Source organism: Periplaneta americana, chromosome 8 (genome assembly GCF_040183065.1).
Source record: "Periplaneta americana isolate PAMFEO1 chromosome 8, P.americana_PAMFEO1_priV1, whole genome shotgun sequence".
NCBI lineage: Eukaryota > Metazoa > Arthropoda > Insecta > Blattodea > Blattidae > Periplaneta > Periplaneta americana.
The window spans coordinates 81,310,001-81,333,287 of NC_091124.1; the positions used below are offsets into that span (position 1 = coordinate 81,310,001).

A 23,287-nucleotide genomic window follows, 5' to 3' on the forward strand; every position below is an offset into this window, starting at 1 on the left:
GTCCAAAGCTACATGAATGCAAAGAACTTTATAAAACCACTTTAGAGGTATAAATTCTATCCGTCTCACCACATGTTCTCCTAAATCAATTCTTCAAATGAAGTTCGGATCTTGTGAAGAGATGCTTAGGCAGCCAGTTACTTGTGTACTTTGGTGGATTTTTACTCTTACTTCAATGAAATTAGCAGATTTTTGACATATTGACACTACCTCTTGTGTAATTATACATGGTGATTCACGAGGATTTACCTTCCTTTACGGACCTCATTTCCGAAGACTTTTTGAGCAAAAAATGTCATATAAACATGGGTCCTATTCACAATATTTACAGAGTTGTGTTTCGTTATTGGAACGCATTGCTGCGAACGCATGATCTTGGTCAGCGTGCAGTCAGCAGCCAGCGTGAACGCTACGGAAATCAGAGATAGCCGCATGCAGTTACGTAGAGCGACGAGTGCCGTTCACAAGCGTGCGGCCAAGTGTACTCAAGCGGACGGCGACATTTTTTAAAATGTGTTGTAAACTCTCCAAGATTGTAAATTAGGTTGCAAACTTGAACTGCAAATAATTAAGTCGGTGGAAGTGGTGTGATTTGTAATAATTGTTGTGATAAGTGCGTAAGAATAATGTAATTTTCTAGTTAAAAATAGAGAAAAGATGTCTGTACGAAGCAACTAAGGAGTTCACAACACATTTTTAGCTTCATAATATTTGATAGTTAAAGAAATGATAGTTCTGAATGGTTCATTCTATATTTGTATTATGACCAGCCTCATGGTCTTTTGGTCAGAGTTTCTGGCTATAGTTCATGAGGTCCCGGGTTCGATTCCCGGTTAGAGCACAGGAATTTTTCCTTAAAGGGGATTATTCCTGTGTTCGTCCATGGTCTGGAATTTAGGTTAAGTTTAGATTTAAGACCTCTCCTGACACCACATTATCATAATCATCCTATCACATCATCGGGGTAATGTAACTCCGCCTTCCAGGCGCCCCAACATCAGAAGTGGGTTACAACTAAGCCATGGCCAGGAGAGAAGACCAGAAATGTCGAAAAGACAACCTGATGGCATTGGATAAAAAAATATATATTTGTATTAATCTTTTACCTTCAAAGTAAAGAAAAAACGTATTTTACAAACAACTTTAAATTAGTGTAACTCTGAAAATATTGAGAACATGTAACATTTTTTGCTCAAAATGTCTTAAGAAATAACCTCCGTAAAGGACGGTAAACCCTCGTGAATCACTCTGTATAAAGGTAAAGTTTCCACATTCACGATATCGCTGTGTACAATAAGCAGGAAGGTTGATCTTCCATGCTTTCTGGAACTCAACACAAGAATGAAGTGATGATTAGCCTTCACCCCCCCCCCACCGGAAAATAAGGAGGTCGAGTTACTCAGGGATCGTTTTGGAATTTAAAACTAGAAGGGAAATCTTTCCTCTGCTCCAGATTAAATAACTGTCTCTTCCAGTCAACAGTTTGTTGCTCTACCGAAAAGGTTAACTCGACTTCTTTATGTACCATTTCACTGATATTGTATAACTACTCCTTTTCATAGTTTTGTGGCAGATACTGTATGTTCATGAAAGCTTCTGTACATTTTATTCATTGTCTGTGGTTTTTACATGTGCAGGAGTCTGAAGGGTAACCGGGCGCTGACAACACTCCATCCTAATGCCTTCGTCGGTGTCAAGAGTCTACGATATCTGTAAGTTTCGGTCTGTATTTTAAGTGTTCTTCAAAAACCTTATAAAGATCTTCGTTACAGCAGCATATTGAGGTTTTCTGCTCCCAGAACGTCGATTACAAGACGTGTGTTGATAATAGCACGTCATGGAAAATTTTAACATGGAAGGTTTCAGATGTTTTTTTAGCATTGTTGGGGTAAGTAGAGAGCGATATTGAAGTGAGGGTTTTATTATCATAAGCAATATAATCATGATCGTCAGCAGCTGGCAGCATAAGCATTATCATAGATTAAGCCCAGAACAATAAGTCTATCAGTTGAATTGTCCTTTGTTCATCAATTTATGTCATTGTTCTTTTCGGTAACTGTGAATCTTTCATTCTTATTACGCACTTCTTTCAATTGTATCTTAAATAATTTAGGAAATAATATGTAATATGGATGCATAATTAAATTCTTTTTCATTATTACATTTCTTAAATTAGCAACACATACATTGCTTTTCACAATCTTTGAAATCCATTTCAGAAAATCCAATAGCTTAATATTCTGTGTTTATCAGTACAACTCGGAGCAGAATTTCACAAATATTTTTTCGCACATTTTACATATAGGCTATGATCCATCTTAAAATATTTAATGCACAAATATCTTAATGCAATGGTCGACATTTCTTGACTCCGAGTCAACTCCTTAATACACAAGCAGGGTGGAGGGGTACAGCACTATCTCCCTCCTCTTAGCCATCACTTGTTCATTAAAAGTTAAACAGTTTGGGTATCCGTCCCTTCTACCTTCGCCTTTCCTATATATTGCGGGCTGCATTTTATATGACGTAATCTTTGCCGACCATTGTCTTAATGTGTCATCTTATTACGCTATCTGTGTCTTCCCTAGAAAATTAAAATAACTTCTTGTTCTATTTCATGTTTATTATTTATTATTTTTACTTTCCTTTTTAGTATCTATCAAAGATTTTTCATTTTTCATTTGAATAATTGAACCAAGTTTTTGTTCTGTTTTCTGCTATTTAATAATGGAATTAATTTTGCTGTCATCGATCTGTTATTTATAAAGTCATCACGTTAGCTTTCGTTAAATAAATTGTAGTAGGCCTTTTAAAATAGTCTTTTGCACTTTGAAGTATAGGAACATATGTAAAAAGAGTGAAATTCCAGCTCTCGTACTAACAATATTGTTAGCTTCCTTGGAACATGATTCATATAAGACATCTCTCGAGATGTCCTTTGCGTTTCAGAAATGAATATTTATCCATTAAATGTTAATAAAATATACAACCTGCACAAGAGAATATAGCATATTTGCTAACACACTACTACGTACACTTTTCAAAAATAGACAATAATGGTCAGTAGCTGTCATATCATTACAGTCATGACTCATGACCACCTCTCAGAGCCACTATGATAATAAAATGCGATTTAAAATTTGTACTGACTTCTGCAAGGAAGATATAACCGATTAAAATGGTAAGGATTTATATGGATGACTCTGTAAAATCCAGAAAAAGAAATATATATGGTGTATAGTTCCGGCACTATACTCTAGTCTATACCACTGATTCCCAAACTTTTTGAAGACGCGACCCAAATTTTGCCAGTTGTTTTATTTGCAACTTCCCCACTGTCATATTGTACCGGTACGTAACACCATTTGAAAGATACAGATCCATGTAAAATTAAAAACAACGCTAAATTTGCTCAACACCAGTTCAACACAAATCGAAAATGATGCTTGTGCTATCCGTTACCCAACCGACTTAGAAATAAACTTGATTTCTTATCGATTATTTGACAAAATAAATTTTGATTCATTCCTGTGTAACTAATGGGAAGTTTATTTAAATAGGGGAAAGTAGCCTAAATCTTACCGGCGTCGAAATCGTACCACTATTAATTTTGAGGAAAGTATTGCATGTAGGAACCATCTAGGGAATTTTTCATGAAATACAAATAGAAATGACATCCGTTCAGTTTCCCGTCTTTCACTCAAGACAGCAGCTGTATTAAATCGTACTTAATAGTAAGTTCTGATTTCTCATATAAGATTTTGTTACTCTTTCGTAAGCTTTTATTGAAACATTGAGTTAGTTTATTGAATATCTCTAATTATACCTAACATATAAGATCGTTTGCATTATTTAAATGGTAAAAATAGTCACAGTAACAGCTTTATTTAGGTTATGATCTGAATAGTTTGCTTGGAGTGCTGGTTTCCTAAATCGTACCCTTAAAAGGTTGCTCATATCGTACCAGTACGATTTTGGCAACGTGAACAATTAACGTTAGGTGCATAATAATTTTAAATTTAAGAATAGATAATGCAGAGCTGCCAAATCTCACGCATTGTGCGTGAGAGACAGAATTCGAGGCTGATCTTACGCTCACAAGCACGCGAGCTGAAATCTCGCGCATTTGTGAATTACAAAATTGTAAAACAAAACAGTATTCCTGAAGATGTATGGGAAAGTGCTTAAAGTCCAAGATAAAGTGCAAGTAAGTCGGTACATTTACCGAATGTATGTAATTTGGGCATATTTATCTCGGATGAAACTAGCAACTGGAGAAGTAATATACAAGGGACTATCTGAGGTTGCAAAATTGGTTTTGATAATTCCACATTCTAATGCTGGCGAAGTACGTGCTTTTCCTTCGATACGGAAAAATAAAACTTGGATTGTACGTTATCATCTGTCTTGGACATGAAAATGCCCATCCCTGCGCCATACCACACATTCGAACGCCAAAAGAAGTTGTGGCTGATGTTAAGAAAGCAACGCATCAGTATAATAAAACACTTTGCAATAAAGAGTGAGATTTGTATCGTTTACAATTAAGTGCAACATTTTAAATATATTAACTTATTTTGTGTTCTGCTGTTTTCCACAAAAATGATGAATATTACATAAAACTAATTTACATTATAAAAATTGTGGTTTGCTAATGATTAATTATGAAATAAATGGATATATAAAAGGAATTTGTTCTCACTCATTTTCCTTGAAGCTCACTCTTCTTGACCAGTGATCTCATTCAATTATCATGGGGACCCTTGGCAGCTCTGGATAATGGGCAAAGGAGAATACAAAATGGAAACCAAGTGCTTTACTTAAGGCATTGGATGAATATCTATCCGGAGTGGGGGGATTGAATGAATGTTGCCATAAGTACGAAATTCCAAAACAGACTTTCAAGCGACATTTGATGGGCAAGGTGAAGAGAGGTCTGGTCGTCCTGCAAATGGATCCGTCAACGGGCGGAATACCTACAGGTTTTTCTAAACTTACCGTCAGGTAGCTTGCCTTTGATGTAGTTTTTATTTTGAAAATTATATGTATATTTTACAAAGTGGTACGATTTAAGCAACCTCTAGATACGATTTAACAAACCGGGCGCATAAATCGTATCACTCGCAGAGTTTTAAATAATGCCTTTTAAAAATAGTTTATAATTATTAAAAAATTCTTAAAATATATATATATATATATATATATATATATATATATATATATAGTGCCTCATGGTACTGTCCGAAAGTCTAACAATATATGCAATTAAAATTCCTTCTCATTTCGAAATAAATAAAGACAGACTGAAAAGTGGTACGATATAGGCAACCTTCTCCTATTATACGACAAATAACGAGTTTATTTTTGTGGACATACAGATAGGTTTGGAAGCTTTGTGAGTATTTACCGGTAGAAACTCAAAACAATTACGACAGTCAGAAATGGATATTGAATTCGTTTTCAAACAGTTACGTCCTGGAATTAAAAAAAAAAGTATGAAGTAAAAGGTCATTAATATTCGTACCATTGATGGAATGTTAAAAGTGGACTTCTTTCGAGTAACATAGACAAAAGACGGCAAGAATACCTCTAATTTGCAAAATAAACTCTTAAATTTATTATTATGTTTGCAAACTTGTATTTATTCAAAATAAGTTTATACTTTATGATTGTAATAGAGATAAAAGTGATAAATTTCCTTCAACTTAAATCACCACTGTGTGTCTTCGAATACGGAGTCCAGATTTGAGAAACTTTTTTCTAATAAAACAAGCATAATTATAGCATTAATAATTTTTACATTGTAGCTGCTGTACTGAATTATTTTCAATTCGTATGTTTATCGTTTCATTCATTCAGAGTGTTCTGCTCAAGGACAGATCTTTCACCGCAAACCCAGCATTCCCCAATCTTTTCTATTTTCCGCCTTCCTCTTAATCTCCGTATACGATCCATGTATTTTAATGTTGTCCATCATCTAATATCTCCTTGTGCGTCAAACTTTTCTTCCCTTCGTCATTACTTTCAGTATATCCTTCAGCAGGCAGTTCCTTCGTAGCTAATGGCCCATCCAATTTCTTTTTCTCTTCCTAATCAGTTTCAGCATTTTTTTCACCTAATCTCTTTAGCACAGTTTCATTTCTAATTCTGTCTGTTCATTTCACGCTCTCCATTCTACTCCATATTAACATTTTAAATGCTTCTAGTCTCTTCTCTTCACTTCGTCTTAATGTCCATGTTTCTGCCCCGTACAATTCCACACTCCACACAAAGCACTTTACTAGTCTCTTACTTAGTTATTTTTCCAGAGGTCCGCAGAAGATACTTCTTTCCCTATTAAAAGCTTTCTTGACCATTCATATCCTCCTTTTGACTTCCTGGCAGAAGCTCATGTTACTGCTCATAGTACACCCCAAGTATTTGAAGCTGTCCGCTTGTTCTTCTGTCTCATTTCGAATTCGCACGTTTACCTTCTTTATTTTTCTTTCGTTAAGCATGGTCTTTATCTTGTTTGCATTTACCTTCATTCCATATTGCTCACAGTTGTCACTCGGTTCCAGTAGCATATCTCTTAGTATCGTAACCTCTTCTGTTGGGTATATGTACGTGAACGACCACAAATATTATCAGAAAATGCAGGCTCTAAATTTCTAAAATTTTAGAAGGAAATGAACTCACAATTGGACAAAAATTACAAGGTATCACAAGAATATTTGTTAGAATTTAATATCTGATTAAAAAGTTACTAATAATATTTTCTACAATTCACTTTCTACTGTAAATTAAATTTAACAGAATTTGAAAATTTTCACACATATTATTTCATAACTCCACAACCATTATAGATGGAATTCTGAAATTTTGTAAATTGATTTAATATGCATTTAAGCAAAAGGTAAACTAGAGTAATGCCCATTTCTTTGAAAATAGTAAAATTAGATCACAAAACATTATGTAAATTTTAATATATTTTAAAATAGGACAAGTAAAAAATTAATTTTATTAAAATAAACAACTCTACATGACTGAGAGTAGTCTGCTTTTCAGAAATAAGTGTTTATTGATTGCAGGAAAAATATTGAAGATGTCAGAGAGACCATAATAATGTTATGGTTGCCAAATAATGTAACTGCAGAATTTTTTTTTTTTTGTGTTTTCTTTTTCATACTTTGTTGAAACTGGTTTGAAAAATGTTATTAGTAACCTTTTTTATACTTTTATAAGATATTTGAGTTCTAATAAGTCTTGTTGTTGTACCTTGTAATTTTTGTCCAATTGTGAGTTCATTTTCTTATAAAATTTTATAAATTTAGAGCCTGCATTTTCTGATAATATTTGTGGTCGTTCACGTATATATATACACCCTTAACAACGCCATATCATCATCAAATCATATGTCGTTTATTCTTCTTTCTCCTGTTATCACCTCTTGCATGTTAACGTTCTTTATGTGTCTAAATAGGACAACATATTGCATATTAATAAGTCGTTTTTTTTTTTTTTTTGTTTTATGAATCATCAGCTATTCACGCGATCCCCTAGGGTGTCGCGACCTACACTTTGGGTGTCACTGCTCTATAATGATTTTGATTACATAGTAAAGAATTATTATTTGGATTACTCTGTATCAACTAGAAAAAAAATTGATTTCATATAGTGCTCTATATATGAATTTAAATGTACATAGGCTGGAAGGCGATGAAATTAACATATGTTATGATGATTATGATGATGGTGGTGATGATGATGATGATGATGATGGTGATGGTGATGGTGATGGTGATGGTGATGGTGATGATCTTTCGGGCATTACATTTTGTAGAATTCTGTAGGTTATAACGTAAAATGTCATATCCTTGTTGCAAATGCTGGAAAAACAGCTCTTCTACATTTATAAAAGAAATGTAGCTTTAAAGACTCTTACGTTGGGAGGCACTGCAGCCAAGAATAAAAGTGAAAATAAAAATGCTGCCAGAGGATGGGGAGTTCTTTATGTGAATACGCTCTCCGAAATACTAACAGAGCAAGCGGTGAATATTTCATCGCAAGTAGTGCAGAAAAACTGAGTGGCGACGTCCCGCTACGTTTGAAACAAGTGAATAAAAATAAACAGAATAAACCCTCCTGACGTCTAGCACGACGCTTCTCTTCATTGTAATATTTCGTCCTAGAATAAGCTGGAATGGGTAATTTCCAAGACAATTCGCCAAACTGTGTTCTTGACAAGAACCGACAGGCGCCGTGTGTTCCTTATTAAATCCATTGTATTCAGGCACTATTACCACAGTTTACTATATACCTACAGTCAAGAAGCTCGAATTTATGAGGTTACTAGGAACAATAGACTGTGCAGGTACTATTTAGCATTTTCTGTAATGAGGCGATAGCAGCGATCCTAGTGATTAGCAACTATCTATGGATGCATATTTATTACGTATTGAGCTTTGTGACTGTATATACTAGACTGTGATAGTGATAGATTTATTGATATTACTTCACAAAAGTACAAACTTAATAATTTAAAAAAATGATCTATATACAAAAGTAGTTATACATAATAAATATACAATTTCCTAAACTGATTAATTTATCGCAAATCTCAGTAATTTATTGTTCAAACTTGCACTTACATCTATCTATATACTAGACTGTGCTATTACTGTACGTGAAACAATATTTTAACTGTATAAACAATATATCATTCTGCACACATAGACTACTAGTATAAGAGCTGTAAGGATTAGTCAAGTGTTAAAATTATAAAAGTGGTCAAGATTGTAACTTAATCAGGGAGAAGTGGGTCCAGAACTTAAGCTGCTGTTTGTTTACGTCGATCATAGCCGGGCGTACATAGCTGGCGATTGTCGCCTGGAGTTGCTAGCAGTTAAAATGAATGCGCACGGTTTCTTTACAGCGATGATCACCAACATAGATCGTTGGACACGACGCAGATCGCTGGAGATTGCTTCTGAAGCAAATTCAGGACGCACATCGCCGCATACATGTTCAATAATCGATATTTACAGAAGGCCATGTAGAGATATTGAATCGAGTTATGGCAGCAAAACAAATGAGAATTGACAGCGATGTACGCTGATAAAAACACCACTTCCTGACGATCATGCCAGCGTTTATAATCGCCGGCGATGTGCATACGGCGATGATCGCCGTAAACAAACCGAAGTGCCTGATATTGATCTCGCAAGCAGGGAATACCGACGGAAGGAATCCGAATCAAACAATGCGATAAGGAGGAGAGGGCGACAGGAAAGGTCACGAGATGGCTTGAATGACATTCAGGAGTACAGTCGGAAGAGAAATGACATCGATAGAAATCAGTTTTGCGTTGTGAAAAGTTACATTACGACTTTAGTTTGTTAAACTGCATGCGAATGCGTGTCTTGTATCGCACGGTATTATTATTTCATTTGTAAACTTATGTTGCGCGTTTAATTAGCTTCGAATTTTTCACTTACTACGTTCTTTATTTCCACAGCGATGTCCTCATCTGTCCATCTTGGAAGAGACAGTACTTCAATCGGCCCGTAGGGTTTTCGGTAACAGTTTCTTGCGCGAGCTTATATATCTCAGCTGGCCTGTGAGACTCCGGCAGTCCGAATAGCAATGGCAAAGGAAGCTTTTAATAGAAAAAGGACCATCTTCTGAGGACCTCTCTCCATGTTCTCCTTATATGCACCTTACTCTCCTCACTTTCCCCTCATCTTTGTCCTTGTATTTCAATTGTTTTCATTGCATTTTCCTCATTCTTCTTGTATTCTTCTACATCTCCTAATATTCCATTTTTCTCTTCCTTTTCCCTTTGTTCTGTATTTCTTTCTTCTCCTTGTATCCCCCTTGTTCTCATTGTATTCCCCTCGTTTTCCATGCGATCTCTCTATTATTCCTCTTTCACCTGTCTTCCTCATTTCTCCATTTAATCACTTTTCATCCTTGCCTTCCCCTTCTTCTCCGTTATTCAGCTTTGTCTTCATATATACCATGCCCTTTATTATTATAGTATTTCCCTTGTTCGCTTTGTCTTCCCCTTGTTCTCCTTGTCTGTTACTTTTTCTCCTTAGCTTCTCCTCTTTGAATAATTTCAAGGGAAAAATTGTTCCAGGTCGAGTATCGAACTCGGGACCTTTAGCAAAGCGCACCAATGACCTACCGACTGAGATTAAATTAGTAATTTGTGTAACTGCGTCTATAAAATTTTTGTTAAAATTTTAAAAGGAACTAGGCAGGATATTATTATTCTAGCATGTTTCCAGCTAGGAACTCCCGGCCGCGGAGCAATTCTTTTAGAGTTGGTGCGCTTAGCCAAAGGTCCCGGGTTCGATACCCGGCCCCGAAACAATTTTTCCCTTGAAATTATTCAAATCAGCTTCACAGAGAGCTATACCTGAAAACTTGATTTGCTTCTCCTCCTTGTCTTTACCTTGTTATTTCATGAACATTGTCCTCCTTACATCCCGATTTTTTAAATTATTTTTTTGTTTCCAATTTTCTACTAGTAATCCTCTCATCTTCCTTGTCTTCCCCTTTTTTCCTAGTCTTCCCCTTGTATTCCTTGTCTTCTCTTGTTCTTCTTGTCTTCCGCTTGTTCTTCCTTCTATTCCCCTTATTATCTTTGCCTTTGCCTTATTCCCTTTGTATTTATTCTGGTATTCATCTTATTCACCTTGTCTTTTCCTTGTTGGTGTTGTATTTTCTTGGTTCTCGTCACATTCCCCTTATTCTCATTGCATTCCTCTTGTTCTCCTTCTATTCTCCTTATTCTCTTTGTATTCCTCTCGTTTTCCTTGTCCCATTGCTCTCCTTGTATTCCCCTCGTTTTAATTGGTTATTTTACGACGTTATATCAACTACTGTGGTTATCTAGCATCTGAATGAAATGAAGGTTATAATGCTAGCGACATGAGTCCAGGATTCATCACCGAAAGTTACCCAGAATTTACGTAAAGATTAATTTTTGGTCCTATAGAATATATCTGTTATGTCATTGTTACCCAGAATTTGCTCTTAGTGGATTGAGGGTAACCTCCAGAAGAAACTATAACCAGATAACTTGTCCCAACTAGGATTTGAACTCGGGCCCGCTCGTTACACGGTAACGCATGCTAACCTCCTCGTTTTCTTCGTATTCCCTCGTTCTCCTTGTATTCCCCTTCTTATTCTTGCAGCCATCTTATTCTAGCTTCCCTTTTGTTGATCACAACCAAACGTGGTTCTACGATAAGATATACAACATAATAAAGCTATGCACCTCTGGAATTTTTAGTTTTCCAATATTTTGTTTTGACCACCCTACCCCATTATCTCCTGGCCTAGTTGCCTCATAAGTGGTGCCTTGATATCACTTGTGAGGTTTAGATCTCTATTCGGACAGTTGACAAAACAACAACAACAAAAACAATATTTTGTTTTTGCTTTTCATTGAGGCGGGCATTATGACCCAGCACTGCAATCACTGATATTCTCCAGCTAGGCGCATTCCCAACCCACACCAGTCGACTGCGCTAAGATTGAGTGTCCAAGTTTCGAGCAAGAAATTGTCTTCGTTCACAATCTAGGCCCTCTGTACGTCGCCAGACGGTGATCGGAGAATACTATACAATTGTAATGAAACTGATATCGAACGGAATTATGTTGGAATGTTCCCACTTCGTCCTGCCTCAACTCGGTCCGCGGAGGATTTGCACCAGAAAATGTACTGAACTCGTCCTACGTACAAAAACTACCCTCTCTGTATGTACTCAACTCCTCCGATTCATACAATCTGTAGCGATAGAAGTCAGACCAGTAATCCTATTAGGAGGTATAATTACTGACTTACAAAATAGCAATACAAACAAAGTTTCTTCCCACTTCTTCCAGATTTATGACTTGCAGTGATCTTTAAACCCACTGGTATAGTTAAAATGATTGCTATTCCTGTTTCGTCATTAAATATACAAAGAGAAAATGTCGAATTGTTAAATTATTGAAATTATTGAAATAAAATAAGCAATTAACATTTAATATGCTGTTAAAATGATGCAACATGTTTTGGTTAATGTTTTTAAAATGATCCAACATATTTTATTTGATTCAGGTAATCTGAAACAGAACATCTTTTGTCCATGCATTTTTGAACGCAGTGTGTAATTCTCTCGTCTAAATTAAGGTACCTCTTATGCCTTTCCTTGGGTGGAATGCCCATATTAACTCTGTATTTGGAGGCTGTATAAAGTCAGCATTTTCCTTTAAAGCTTTCATTAATTCTAAAACATTTGGTTTTGTTTTGGAAACACTTCTGTTAAGGCGATGCTACCTCTCAACGGCGCTGGTAGTTTGTGTCTTTGGCCGAAGCAAATCCACATTTCCCCGCTTAGGCTGATTACCTGGTTGGATTTTTTTCCGAGGTTTTCCCCAATCGTAAGGTGAATGCCAGGTAATCAATGGGGAATCCTCGGCCTCATCTCGCCAAATATCATCTCGCTATCACCAATCTCATCGACGCTAAATAACCTATTAGTTGATACAGCGTCGTTAAATAACCAACTAAAAAGAAATCCACATTTTCTTGAATGATTTTGTTTTGTAGCCATTGTTCGACAAAGTGTCGTGAACTCTTGTATTTATATACGTAAACATCAGCAAACCACGTTTCTTAACGAGAGGACGAGTTAAATACATTTGTGCGAGATCGTGCGTATTTGCTTGTTTTCCGCACAAAACCAATACGCGGTAAGTGTGAAATACCACATTCAGTATTCCCAACGTAACACACATAACAATTTCCTTCTTCACCCAAAAATTGCAATGTTAATTACTATTTTTAAATATTTGCAAAAATTAAGTAAAGTCTACTACTCCACGAAACTTACTGCATTCCTGATACAAATAACATTAAGGAAGCCGTGAAAAAATCGACAAGATTCCAGATGCCGATGTTATTACTGCAATATGTTATATAAATAATATTGTTAAAATATTAAAATGAAAAATAAATCATTACATAACCTTACCGTTTGTTTTAAGTTCGCATTTATAGACTGGGGGAAAAAAAAGACAGACGTATATCACGGCCTGCTGGAGTATAGTAAACACAGAAAACATTTTATAGCAACAATGTTGAAGAAAGATATTTTGGTGTTCCGAAGTTGCCGTCATTAAACAGAAACCAACATGGAGATTTCATTGCAACTAATTAGAAATTCGTCTTTCAGGTATGTAATAAACGATCTTCGCACAAAATAATGTACGATACACGTGCGGTATGTTTGTTTTCATGTTCTCGGAAATTAGAAAAGCTCAACTACGTTTCGCTTTTTCAATCTTTTCCTCGACCATGAAAACGTCAACATACCGCTCTTGTAACGTATATTACTATTTCAGGTACAAAACTTTTCCGTAGGCCAAGTTGATTACATAATAATCCGCAGGACGAAATGCGACGGGACGAAATGGGAATATACAATTATGTTTATGCCTTAAACAGTGGCTGGTTTGAAATGACAGTGAAATTATAAAAAAAATTAACCGACATTTGGCCTTCAGCGAGATGAGAAAAATTGTGGCAAAAACTTATCAAGGAAGTTGTTTGAAATGGGTTTTGAACACGGGTTACTCATTTTTATTGAGTCGTGATGATCACTACTTCATAGCAGCTGCACTTAGATACAAGAATCACAATTGTCACGATTACAAACGCAAAGACAGGACAGTAAAAATGGAAGATTAATTTTGACTGTAATATCTTTGTACTCTTTCCTCCATATCAATATTTTTAATTAGATTTTGAATCTCTTAAAGAATTCTTTGGATTTAAGTAAACATTGTATGTTAAACAATGAAGTTTAATTACACATTATTCTTAAACGTCACCTAATTATTACAATTACCATGACATTTTGTTTCATGTGGAAGCGATCTGTCAAAGACGTCAATCAGTTACCTTCCAACCGGAGGACTTCAGGAACTGGAGGTATTACGGCTTGAGGACACCGACACACTCAAAGTGTTTCCCTCTATCTACAATTTTGAGGTAAATTGCTTCTTATTGTCAGCTTTTATAACATCAGTTTTTAACATAGAGTTTCATTTTTATTATCTTTTCTTTTGCGTAGATCGAATGGTCTTTCCAATAAATTGATGTTTTCAAGCCACACATTAATATATATATATATATATATATATATATATGTTTGAAAAAAGTAACTATATTAAATATTGTATGTATACACATATAAAATGTTTCTCTATTTAGAATCTATCGAAATAATACTGTAAAAAATTGATACAAATAGCGATGTCTATAACAGTTGAATGTTATGCCGGCTTAACAAATTAATAATTTTATCTTTGTTATTTTAAAATATGTAACGATATCATTTTAATATATTTACATTCTAGCCTGTAATAAACACGATATGTATTTGTGACCACGTACTATGTCAAAGGGATATGTTTATAAAGAAATTACGCCCTCTTACAAGGCAAAGGCAAGTTCAAGAGGGTGTTTATAAATCTATCACAGTAAATGATAATCATTATGCGACTCTTGAAACAGGCAATTGTAATTCGTTGTGTACTTGACTATAATCATAACATGAATATCAAACGGATAGTTCCATAAGAAATATTGTATAGTATGGTGCAGATATAAAAATTAGCTTTTAGTTCAGTAAAATTCTCCAAATTGAGACATGTTATTTGTGCAGAAGTGCAGTAAAATAAGAATTAAGGAACTGGATAAAAATAACATTCTAAATTTATTTCTTTTAAGTTTTCCAGCTAAACATTAGTTTTAGAATAAAATCATTACTTCAATAGGATTTTCTCATAATTATTCTGATTCTGGGTTGTGAGTTTAAAAAATATACACTTCATCTTTGTTTGTTTAAGGGATTAGGTACAGCTTATAGCAGTAACATTTTTGGAAATATTCAACATTTTTTTCTCCATTACTGTTGCTTGTACAGGGACATCATTTTATATTTAGTTACATTTTTAATATTAACCTGGCTATACCTTTAGAGAACCGGAATCACAGTTTGCTACCCCCTTCCACGGCTCTAGTTCGATGATACTGGCGTAAAACACAAACAAATCACTCTACTAGATATAGTAGGGAAGAAAAGTAGTTCATCCATTTACGTAAACTAGGAAATATCGCGATTTTGAGTTCGATAATTTTCATTAGGTTTTTGTTTAATCAAAATACAGTACTGTATTAAGAATAAGTGTTTTTACTCACGAACTGAGTTATCCATGGGAACATATTCATTATGCAATGTATATTATACTGTCTACAGCACATTAGCATACAATATAGAGAAAGAAGTTAAATTGGAAAATAATCATAATATGAATATTTAAACTCATTTTTGAAAATGGTGGCTGTTCATTTCGATACAGTCTTCAGTTCTTTTGTGCATATTATCGCACTATAGACTATTGCATCTAATTCCAATTACCAGTTCCGTCCTTCGTACTAGTAACTCATGTTGAAATAATTCTATACCTACTCTATAAAAGAGTACTTTACGTACTGTAAATTCAATCTTCACTTCTGCCCGACTCGCACAGATAAAATTACTCAGATATGCTATCTACTGTCCGTCCAAGTGGTTTTGTCGCATGGTCGTAGAAAGGGGGGAAATCACGTGGCAGTTAATTACTTAACGAGGCCCTTTTATTTAAGTTATTTTAAACAGTTGTATAACATTATTTTAAACGTCCAATTCCTAACAGAAATTAATGTTTTCAGAAAAGAGCTAAGACAGCCCAGCTTTTACAGAGGGGAGAGCAGAACCGGGTGGGGGAAATCGGGATGCGACGTAGGCAAACGGACAGTAGGCCCTACCTGTGCGAAAATATGATTCAATACTGAAAGCTCTTTCGTCACTGGAAAACGCGAACATATTTCTGGAACGTGCTATACTACTAACTCAGTGCTGTTTACTATATGTGGCCTTGATTCTGTGTGGAGGACAGTTGGAACTTCATTAGTAGAAGGGTTGAGAGTGAAGTACATTTAAAAACTCAGGTACAATAAAAATTGAAGTTAAAATAAAATGATGTCTCCGTACAATAATGAAAATTGATATGTGTAAAACACAGTCTTTCTGTTATACGAAAAAAATATTTTACCATAAAAATAATATTTATATATTTTTTCAAAATTCAAAATAGTGGCAGTTTACTGTGCAGTGATGAAGCGTTTCCCTCATAACTCATAAACTTGTTAACTTTTTCATGTTCTCTCTCTTTTATCTTATTGCTGAAACTCATGTTTACAATTGCTGTTTCAATTACATTCCTTAATAAATAATATGTATTTTTTATTTTATGTTGGAAGAAAATACCGATATTTGACCATTTTTTAAATGAATTCATTTTTATCACACAATCTATCAAAGATAGAGGAGTGATCTTGCATCATATTGTAGATATGACATGCATAAGTACATACAAAAAAAAATTCGTCACAGAATGTTGGATAGTTTATGAGTTATGTGGGAAACGCTTCATCACTACACAGTGAACTGAATTTTGAAAAAAAAAAAAAAAGTAAATATTTTTTTTCAATCGTAAAAATAGTTTTTTCATATAGCAGAAGGACAGTGTTTACACATACTAATTTTCAGTATTGTACTAGATACAGTAATGGAGAAAAAAATGTTGAATATTTCCAAAATTTTACTTCCTGTAAGCTGTACCTAACCCCTTAAAAAACTGACGAAAGTCAATCTTAGTTTCAATAGTGGACAGTGTCACTTTTAGCCCAGATCACATATAGATTGCTCTTTCCTATGTTAAAATCGGTTGCACTTTGAAGAGAACAACCGCCAGGATCGCCACCCGTCCGCCGTAAACGAACACGAGATGGCAGTACAGTCGCTAATGCAATTTAAATGGGAGTTACGACGTGACTCCGTATGTAACAACTAGATGGCAGCATAGTAAACCTGACAAAAGTTGTTACCGTCAAAGCCTATAACGCAGAGCAATCTGGGTATATGTATATGATCTAGGCTTTTAGGTATTTTTTAAAATGCTTTACATTAATATTTCTAAGTGGAGACCTGAATTATTTCGTTAATAAAGTTCATACTTTATACTAGAAGTTAACATAATGAAACAAAAATATGGGTCATGACAAATAATAAAGATGGCTCTTGTCCGTCTTTGATACTAGGCTCCTCAAATTATAATCGAAACATTTGAGCTCTGATACTAAATGTTTATAATTATATCTTAATATATCTTATCGAGTAAGGTATGTCAAATAATGCAGTTTAAGTATTTCAAACAAAAATGTATTTTGGTGAATTTTTTAGAAGTAGACTAATTTGTATCTGTGTTTGAAATACTGCCTCATCTTTGAAGTACAGGAGCGTGCAAATTAATCCGAACAACGTAATTACTTATGCAAAAACACTCAAACGGGATAAAAAAAGGATCTAAGACATACCTCAGTAATCTATGTGGCCTCCCTTGTTCCTAATAACAGCTCTGAGACGATTTGGCATGGATTCCATTAATTTCCCACAAATATTCTTCATTTCTTCATCGCGAAACCATACACCAATGAGACAGAAATCATCTTCTCCTTTGTAGAACAATCCATTTTTTGCATTCTTCTTTTGCAAATTGACCACAAGTTCTCAATCGGGTTGATGTCGGGTGAGTTGCCTAGCCAGGAGAGTACCTGAATATTCTTCTTGTTGAAGAATTCTGTAGTTTTTTGAGACGTATGGCATGGTGCCAGGTCTTGTTGGAACACACCTCTGCCATCCGGAAATGATTTTTGCAGCTGGGGTACGATTCTGGTTTCCAATAAGTGAATATATTTGTCAGAATTCATCATTCCCTTGATAGGTATTAATGCTCCAGGCCCTTCATGTGTAAAACAACCCCAAAACATTACTTTAGGGGGGTATTTGGGTGCTTGTTGGAGATGACTGCTGTTACTTTTTCGGATTCTTTCCGTACGTAAGAAACATGTGCCCATGGACCTCGAAATGAGACTCATTGGAAAAAAAGTACATTCTTCCAGTCATTAACTGTCCAGTGTTGATGTAATTTTGCCCACATTAAGCGTTTTTTGCACATAACAGGGGTTAGCAGTTTCTTCTTAATAGGCTTACGAGCCCTTCGTCCAGCTTCCAAAAGCCTACGCCGCACTGTTGTGACGTGAATATTCGCCCCAGTGGTAGCCATTAACTCGCGGGTTAAGTCGACAGCAGTTATTCTAGGATTTAATTTACTTTTCCTGACAATTAAATGATCATCTGCAGGTGAAGTCTTTCTTTTCCGGCCACAGTTTCCTTTTTTCTGGGGTGTGATGGATCCAGTCTCCCTGTATCGTTTTATGATCGAAGTAACAGTAGCCAAACCGATGTGACATTCTGCAGCAATTTGCCTCTGTGTCATAGAAGAATGCTCTGCTAATGTTATAATTTTAGACCGTTTTCGTGGAGTTGTATCCATTTGTGAAGACGACAGAATGTACACAGGATTGCAGTATTAAGTCTTCAACACAACTGAAATGCTTATAAGTACAAAACGACAGGCAAAATGTCACATATTATAAAAAAATAATGACAGACCTTCAACAATGGAATTACACGTACTACAGATGTCAATTAAAGCGGTATGAGCAGCTATGAGGCCAACAATGACAGAAAATGTAAAAATATGTCGTGTTCGGATTAATTTGCACGCTACTGTATTTTGTATTTGTATTTAAACTACTTGGATGCCATTATTTTTCCCATCCTTGGATATATCTTTGGCTGTTGCAAAAGCTAAGTTTACCACTACTTCCTGCAAACGACTTAACAAGAGAGGATAAGCTCCGTTTGTTCTGTTTCTTTGCAGTACATCGGAGAAGCTTGGCTCACGTATCCCTACCACTGCTGCGCATTTCACTTTCCGGCCACGCACGACCCTGCAGAATATGCTCGGCATCAGGTGAGAGGCATTCGTTGTCGAACACAGTCATACTTTCTTGAAGCGTGACCACTGCCATTATCCGTGTTTCCGAGTTCTCTGCGATCTTGGGGTCACATGAATGAATGTGTAACTGCGCACCTGATTGTAATGTTGTCTACAAGTAAAGACCGTCAGATATTTGTACGTGCCTTATATACTAATTACTGTATTAATGTGATACTTTTAAAACATTACTTGGGAAAGGTGCACGTTTTATTGCACTATCATTCTGGAAATAGCAGTTTTTGTCACTACTTTCTTGTTTGTTTCTGTTATCTTAAACAGTGGCTTGCATATTCTACTACATAGCGAGGCAACCCGCTACACTTGAAAAGGTACACTTCGTTCCAAAATCCTAATACAAGTGGATACGGAATGAACTAAATAGTACAACCTTTGGAGGGAAGGATGAGTGAGTTACAATAAAATCATGATTATCCGGCCCGAATAAAATCGACTCTGAGTCTCAAGATCAGCTCCCACTTACAAGCAAACATTCTGATGGGGGAGGGGGGGCAGATAAAAACGTTAAATTTGTTTCTTTCATGATATTAATAATGTCAAAAGAAGTGCTTATACAAATTTTGGCCACAACCGCAATTTACGAGGGCCGTAAAAAAATAAGTTCGCCAGGGGCCGTTAACAGAAAGAAAACAATTTCATTGGAAAAATTTATTGGAACAGACACAGCAATTGTTGAGCTATTTTTCAACATATTCCCCTCAGGTACTGAGACATTTTTGTCATATCATGGGATCGACAGAGAGGTGCAGACGGCTGTCAAACGCTGTTTCCGATCCCAGGGGAATCACTTCTATGACATGATATAACAAATATCTCAATTCTAGTAGGGAATATTTTGACAAATAGTGCAAAAATTGCTGTATCTGTTTCAATAAATCTTTCCATGCAATTATGCTTTTTTCTGTAAACGGCCCCAGGGAAAATCACTTTCTGGACGGCTTCGTAATTGCGGCCGAGTGGCCAAAATTTGTATAGGCACTTCTTTTGACATTATTAACATGGTGGACATTTTATATGCCCCCATCAGAATGTTTGCTTCTTAGCGGAATCGATTCTAAACGAAAGAAAACGTCTGCCACCGCTCATATTTGGTGGAATCGAGACGAATCGAATCGAACCGAAGCGTCTTGCAGTTCGAAATAGATCGCATAATGGCTTCAGGACAGTCATGTGAAGAGGCGGAAAAAGAAAACAAACATACATACATACATACATACATACATACATGCATGCATGCATGCATGCATACATACATACATGCATACATACATATATACATACATACATTATATCGAAAGCAAGAAAAGGAAAGAAGTAGGCCTACGTACTATATTCATGGTATATATATATTTTTTTAAACTGGACATACACACAGAGAATTTTCCACTTATTTGAATATCTTCGGAGAGTTAAAAGAAAATTAATATGAATATTTAATATTTATTTTCGCACGAGTATTGCAAAGTTGCAGTATTTGTTCTACTTTGTTACGCAACATGAATTTATTTATTTCGTTCCAAGCATTAACACGGACATAACTATTATTTTCCGTACGGCTTTTCTGTTTTGTCACGAAAAATGGATATCGTTTATTTGTATTATGTGCACATACTTCGTCATTTATCTTTCATAACAGCCATCTGTTAGGTTCCATGAAGCTCATTGAGATGCCTGCACGATAAGCCGTCCAAATTTCCTAAAAAAACCAGACTCCAGAGAGTCACGAATACTCTCCCCTTCCTTCCCCTTTCCACTTAAAACCCATTTATTTTCAATGTAATTTTTTATGTAATATAAACTTATTGTAATTTCCAGTTATGTAGGAAGTTTATGTGGGTATTTATTTATAATTATTCATAATAATTCTGTTATTGCCAAAGTTTGTTGAAAGTCTGCACAAGAGTATAGTGTGAAAGTGCATTAATCGATGATATTTTTGGCAATTTGGACGATGTCATTATTGTAAACAATAAATACGGCGAGCGATGAAAGACATCATTGTATAACTTATATATTTCTCTTCATTGTTATTATTATTATTATTATTATTATTATTATTATTATTATTATTATTATTATTATTATTATTATTATTATAGGAACTCGTGGAACAGAAATGCTCCGAGATGACAACGCCCGCGCCCAGCGAGGCTCATCAGGGACGCAGAAGACGACTGGCAACGGGATTCCATTTCAACGACACCAGCATGGGCTGGGGCGGCCTCGGAATAGCGCAATCGTCCGTCCCGTTACCTGCGGTGGGACAAGATGAGACCTTTCATCAGGTGGGTTTTATACTTCCTTCGTATATTACATGTTTAAGAATTTAACTTCATCTCGCTACTGCACTTAAGAAAGCAAGTGAACCGACCAACTTCTCTCCAGAGATGGCGCCTACTCTTGTCACCTGAAACGTATAATATATCCACATACTCGTATTAAAACTGAATTCAATAGTATCGTGAAAATAAATTCCATTCTTTCTCACCAATAAGTATGGAAGAGACTTGACATGGAAATTGAAAGATCACAAATAATGCAACTCAATCTCGCCGCTGTTGTGTGTACTCTACTTGTTCTCGTTGTCTTCTATTTGCTGTCCATGTCGTCGTGTTGTTCTACTTGTTTTCCTCTTGTTCTATTTATATTCCCCTTTTACTGTTTGTATTTCACTTGTTCTCCTTCTACTCATTTTGTATTCTTCTTGTTCTTTTTGTTGTTCTCATGTTATATTTCCTCCTTCCATCCTTGTATTCCACTTGTTCTCCTTGTAGTCCCTTAGTTCTCCTTATATTCAGTCATTCGCATTATGTTCCCTTTTTCTCCAATTATTCTCATCGTTTTCCTCATATTCAACCTTTTTATTGTTTTACCTTTGTTCTCTTTGTATTCCTTTTCTTTTTCTTCTTCTCTATATATTCTCCTTGTTCTTAATGTATTCCCCATTTCCCCTTATATTCTCCCTTTCTCCTTCTATTCTTTTTGTTACTTTCCTCGTATTACTTTTCTTCTCCTTATATTCACATTATTCTCCTTATAATCCTCCTTTCAACTTTCTATTCCATTTTTTCTCCTTGTAATCTCCTTGTTCTCTTTACAATCCATTTTTATCCCTGTATTCCCCTCGTTCTCGGATATTAACCTTGTTCTCCCTTTATTCTCCTTCACCTTGTTCTCCTTATGTTTCATTCCTTCTCACTCTATTCTCCCAGTTCTTTATATATAACTCTAGTTCTCTTTGCATTCTATTTGTTCTCCTTGTATTCCCCTTGTTCTTCTTGCATTTCCCTTGCTGTATTTATATTCCCCTTTTCTGTATATTTTACTCCTCCTCTTAGAATTCTCCTTGTTCTCCTCGTTTTCTTTGTATTCCTCTTTTTCCTTGTATTCCCTTTGTTATTACATTCCTTCCTTTCTCTTTATATCACACTTTTCTCCCTGTACTGACCGCGATTCTTTATGTTCAAGTTATCCTAATATTCACCTTGTATTCCCATTTTCTCTATATATTCTCCTTATTCTCCTTATCCACTACATCTCATATTAATATTTTTCTTCTTCTAGTCCCCTGTTTAACGGTATCTCTGTATTTACCTTGTTTTCTATATATTCCTCTTGTTATCCTTGTATTCTCTTTATTCTCCTTGTATTCCAATTTCCTTCTTTATTCTCATTATTCTCCTTATATCCTCTACTTCTTATATTAATCTCTTTCAAATTATATTCCACCTCTTCTCCATATATTTATCTTGTTCTCTTTATATTGCTCCTGTTAACCTTGTATTCTCTTTATACTCATTGTCTTCCCATTCTCTTCTTATATTCTCTTTGTTCTCTATTTGTCACCTGCTCATTACATTAATATCTCTCGTTTTATACCTCTTATCTCCCTGTCATCACCTTGTTCTCCTTCTATTCCTCCTGTTATCTTTGTATTCTCTTTATTCCCCTTCAATTTAATTTTCTCTTCCTATTCTCCTTGTTCTCTTTATATCTCCTAATTCTTATATTAATCTCTACGTCCTTATATTCCCCTTTCGCCCTGTACTTACTGTGTTCTATTTATGTTCTTCCTGTTATTCTTGCACTCTTTTTATTCTCCTTGTTCTCCTTACATTCACTACTTCTGATATTAAACTTTCTCTTCTTATATTCCATTTTCTCCCTCCATTTACATTGTTCTCTTTATATTCCTCCTCTTATCCTTGTATTCTCTTTATTCTCCTTGTTCTCCTTGTAGCCTACTTCTGATATTCTTTTTCTTGGTATATTCCCTTTT

The 23,287-nt window shown here is 35.3% G+C and overlaps 1 protein-coding gene across 1 annotated transcript in view; it reads left to right on the forward strand.

Annotated features, from left to right (window-relative positions):
- Positions 1-23,287, forward strand: part of LOC138704227 (follicle-stimulating hormone receptor-like) — a 1,032,731-nt gene that overhangs the window by 972,082 nt on the left and 37,362 nt on the right. The window contains exons 10-13 of the mRNA XM_069832108.1: positions 1,638-1,712; positions 13,912-14,029; positions 18,871-18,963; positions 21,108-21,293. Of these exons, the coding sequence (XP_069688209.1) occupies positions 1,638-1,712; positions 13,912-14,029; positions 18,871-18,963; positions 21,108-21,293 (472 nt within the window). The remainder of the gene's footprint in view (positions 1-1,637; positions 1,713-13,911; positions 14,030-18,870; positions 18,964-21,107; positions 21,294-23,287) is intronic.